The sequence below is a fragment of the Phacochoerus africanus genome, unplaced genomic scaffold, assembly GCF_016906955.1.
Source record: "Phacochoerus africanus isolate WHEZ1 unplaced genomic scaffold, ROS_Pafr_v1 Scaffold_21, whole genome shotgun sequence".
NCBI lineage: Eukaryota > Metazoa > Chordata > Mammalia > Artiodactyla > Suidae > Phacochoerus > Phacochoerus africanus.
Window position 1 is genome coordinate 107051 of NW_025927393.1, and position 5109 is coordinate 112159.

The 5109-nt window shown below is 37.8% G+C and overlaps 1 protein-coding gene across 1 annotated transcript; it reads right to left on the reverse strand.

Moving 5' to 3' along the window:
- Nucleotides 1–335: 335 nt before the first annotated feature.
- On the reverse strand, nt 336–1304 carry LOC125119264 (olfactory receptor 7A17-like). Its single transcript, XM_047766106.1, has one exon. It carries the CDS (start codon nt 1302–1304, stop codon nt 336–338), a length of 969 nt encoding a protein of 322 aa, XP_047622062.1.
- Nucleotides 1305–5109: the final 3805 nt, after the last annotated feature.

Below are 5109 nucleotides of genomic sequence, written 5' to 3' on the forward strand. Positions count from 1 at the left end.
CATGCATGTATACATAGTTTTTCCTCCCATTGTTGTGTTGCAATGTAACTATCTAGACATAGTTCTCAGTGCTACACAGCAGGATCTCATTGTACATCCATTCCAAGAGCAATGGTTTGCAAGCTCCTGATGCCTCCCACTCCCTCCCTCTCCCCCGGGCAGCCACACTTCTATTACCCAAGTCCATGATTTTCTTTTCATTTGTGCTGTATATTAGATTCCAACTATAAATGATATCATATGGTATTTGTCTTTCTCTTTCTGACTTATTGCACTCAGTATGAGAGTCTCTAGTTCCATCCATGTTGCTGCAAATGGCATTGTGTCATTCTTTTTTATGTGACTTGCCTTTTTATAACTGCCATCTGAATGACTTTTTTCAGAGCCCTCTTTATGTCTTTGTTCCTGAGACTATAGATAAAGGGATTCAGCATGGGTGTTACCACTGTGTACATCACTGTGGCTATTGTACTTAAGTGGGAACTGTGGGTAGGAGTAGAGCTGAGATAGACTCCTACACCTGAACAGTAATATAGGAAGACAACCAAGAGGTGAGACGCACAGGTGGAAAGTGCTTTATACTTCCCCCCAGCTGATGCCATTCCATGTATAGATGAAATGATCTTAGAGTAAGAGTAAAGGATACCGGCCAGAGGACCACCACCAATCAGTAGGGCTGTAAAATACATAATTGTATCATTAAGAAAAGTGTCACAAGCAAGTTGAACAATTTGTTTGATTTCACAGAAAAAGTGAGGGATTTCCAAGTCCATACAGAAAGACAGTCGCAGCACCAGTAAGCTTTCTAACAAGGAATGGAGGGCACTGATGATCCAGGACACCAGAACCAGCAGTCCACAGAGCCGGGGGTTCATGATGACTGTGTAGTGTAGGGGGTGGCAGATGGCTAAGAAGCGATCATAAGCCATTACACTCAGAATAAAATCATCCAACACTGCAAAGAGTATGTAAAAATACATCTGGCTGATGCAGCCTTCATAGGATATAACTTTGCTCCGGGTGTGTATATTTATTAGCATCTTTAGGATTGTTGTTGTGGTGAAACAGATATCTACAAAGGAGAGATTTGAGAGAAAAAAGTACATGGGTGTGTGGAGGTGAGAGTCTGAACTGGCAGCCAGGATGATGAGCAGGTTTCCAAACACAGTGATGAGGTACATGGAGAGGAAAAGTCCAAATATGAGGGGCTGCAACTCTGGTTCCTTTGATAATCCCTGAAGAAAAAATCCTGAATTTTGTGTATAGTTGCCTGGAACCATATGGTGGTGGTGATTACTAGGCATGGAGAAGATAACACGATTAGTTTTTACACAAATGGAATGGGTATTACTAACAGTTGAAATGTTGCTATTTGTATTTTACATCCAAGAAATAAATCTGTACGTTTTGTACAAATTATTGCTTCTAAGAGTCTTTTCATGACATCTATGACTAGTAATTCTCTTAGAGAGAGACAGAAAAGATAGAGATACAAGTGGGAAAAAGATACGAAATGTTCAGGTAGATATGCTAGATAGCGTATAATGAGAAGAAAACTCTCAGAGTCCCCCCAAGGGATCATATATTTCTTAGTTTTAGTGAGAAGTGCTTTCATGCATTAGAGGAATACATGTTGACTATTGACCATCTTCTAGGTAAAAGTATAGGGTGCTGGAAATAAAACAAAGCATATAATGATAGCACAAGAATATAAGAAAATAAATATCATATATCGTGTCTCATGTTGAAATATGCTCTGAAGAAAGAAAAACTATATATTAAAAACCATGGTTGGGGATGCTATTTTTTTTTACTGGGAGTTCAGAAGACCTGTAAATGATGAAATAAAAGCTGGATACATGAAGACATTGGAAGCGGGGGGAAGATACTGGAAGTGTGGGAGGAAGATATTTCCTGTAGGGGAAAGAGCCAGAGAAAAGACCTTTAGGAAGGCTCTTTTTTAAATATTTAAAACTGAAAGTTTTGCCAGTGCGGTGGTGAGGGAATGAGCAAGAGGGTGTAATGAGAAATGGTAGAGAATGTTGAGGAATGGAGTGGCCTCCCTGCTACAGCTGAAACTTCAAGACACAGGGAGTACATAGCTTATGCACTGTTCCTTGTACTTTATTACTTTTTGAATCTTGTGAGTATAAATCTTCATCTGTTGGTTAACATTCCAGTATCTGTATTTTAAGGGTCACATTTTGATGTATGTGGTCTGGGTACCGCTGCCCTGAGAACTGCTCATTCCCAACAAAATACACTTATACATACAAAACTGACATATCTACAAGCACAATCACATACACAGTACACTATGATTCCCAGGGTGGTGATAATGATAGGTTTTGCTCACCCAAGTCACAATAATTAGTAAAACAATGCTACGAGGGAAGCTTTCAACCTTAGATTATCTTAAAGGATGTAGAAATAGGAGTGATGTCAGCATCATGAAAGGGTGAGATGTTCCTTTGCCTTTAATCTTCAACCTACAACCAGCAAAATATCCACAGTTCAACAAAGGCACTTCTTCCCAACACAACAAGACACAAGAGAATTTCACTCATTTGTACATCTAAAGGTGGGCAGACTGTAAGGTACAGAGGAGGTGGAACTGTGAGAAGAGTAAATGTGGTGTCTGTGATCCTAGGCCCCTGGTTGGTGCAGCTAAGCCTGTAGCCCCAGAGTACCAGGTAGGATCAGGGAATTAAGTACACAAAACGCCAGTATTCTTATCTCCGCAGAGCCCATGGCTATAAGGAACTGGGAAGCAGTGGGAGTACGGCCTATGGGTCCTTCCATTCACAGAAGTGCCCATGACTCTGCCTCCACAACTTTGTGTCCATAGTGGAAGTGCCTGTGAACCTGACAAGTGCAGTACAAAAATAGCTGTGACCCTGCCTGCCCCCCTACTTTTATCCTGCCCCTGCAGTGGCAGAACCTGAGACCCAGGAGACCATAGACATAACAAATATGTCCACCTTCAAGATGCGTCTGGTGGCTATGTCAGCAACACCAGCAACAGCAAGGTGCTAATGACCCTGAAGACACAAGCAGAAACACAGGCACTATGCAATACCTATGACATAGCAATACCTATGACAGAGGCAGTGGTGGGTGGAGAGGGACAATTCTCAAATACAACCAGAAGCAGCTCAGGTAAGAGAAATCAAAACTTTGAGCCATAGTGCCACCTACTGAAACCAAAACTGTGTCTAATTAATAATCTGTTGAATCATTTGAATCAAGCAAAAAACAAAACAAAACAAACAAATAAAAAACACAGTTACTAGCACAGATATTAAAGGGAAAAGTAATAAAAATAACTACAGCTACTTAATAAATTCACAACATATAATGGGATAATTTGAGACAACAGAAGAAAATGATAAGAGGAAAAGAATGGAACCCATATAGGTAGATGTAGATAAGATGCCATCAACAGAAAAATGGCTATTTTATCTATGAGACATTGTATGCACATCTCATGGTAACAACAAAACGTAAAACTATAACAGAGACACAAAACTTAAAGAAAGAGGGAACTGGGGAAAACATCTTAGAAAACGACCAAACTAACACAGCAGACAGAACCATAAGGAAAACTAAAAAATGGAGATAATACAGCAACCAGAAAACAAAAGATAAAATAGCAGTACTAAGTCCTAACTAATCAATAGTCACCCTAAATATAAATGGATTAAAAAACACAGTCGTTTGGTGGAAATAAGACCTAACTATATGCTAACTCCAGGGGCCTCATCTTGGCTCTAAAGACAAACATAGGTTCAATGGGAAGAGATGAAAGATGATACTCCAAGTAAACGGCAGCCAGAAAATGGGGGTATAGCAATACCTGTATCAAACAAAGATGCACACCAAAAATGTAACGAGAGACAAAGATGGATAGTATATAATGATAATGGGGACAACTCATCAAGAAGACCAGTGATTAATATATATGTGTCTAATATAAGAGCACCAAAATGTATAATGCAATTATTGAGACCTAAAGGGAGAAATTGATGGCAATATAATAAGAGTAGGGGACTTTAATGATTATATGGATAGATCATCCAGAAATTGATGGCAATATAATAAGAGTAGGGGACTTTAATGATTATATGGATAGATCATCCAGATAGAAAATCAACAAGGGAAGAGTGGCCTTAAATATAATGTTAGAGCAGATAAACATGATAGATTTGTACAGAACATTCCATCCAAATGCAGCAGAATGCATATTCTTCCCCAGAGCACATAGAACTTTCTCGATTATAGACCATATGTTGGGAAACAAAACAAGTCTCAATAAATTTAAGAAATTGAAATAATAGCAAGCATTTTTCTGATCATAACGGTATGAAACTATAAATCAGTTACAAGATATATAGAAAGCTAGAAAACTCACTAATAGGAAGAGACTGAACAACATGCTACAGAACAACTATTGAGTGAATGAAGAAATCAGAGATTTAATAAAAATACCTAAAGACAGATGAAAATGAAAATAAACATATCCAAATCTCTGGGATATAGCTAAATTAGTTCAAGGGATGTTTATAGCAATAAAGGACATCCTCAAGAAAAAAAAAGAAAGATCTCAATCTTCTCTTACATCTAAAGGAACTAGAAGAGAGAACAAACAACCTGATCAGTAGAAGGAAGGAAACAATAAAAATCAGAGCAGAAATAAAAGAAACAGAGACTAAAAAGACAATACAAAAGATCAGTGGAGCTAAGATCTGTATTTAAAAAGATAAAATTCAAAAGCCTTTTCTAGACACACTAAAAAGAGATGTCTCCAATTAATAAAGTCAAAAATGAAAGAGAAGTGACAATGAATACCACATAAATACAAATGGATTTAGAAAAAGTGGTACATACATACAATGGAATATTACTCAGCCATAAAAAAGACCAATGCCATTTGCAGCAAAATGAATGAAACTAGAGACTCTCATACTTTCTTACTGAAGTAAGCCAGAAAGTAAATGACAAATACCATATGACATCACTTATTTGTGGAATCTAAATTATGGAACAGATGACCCTATCTAAAAAAAAAAAAACCCAAAACCCAAAAAATAGAAACAGATCACCCAAAAA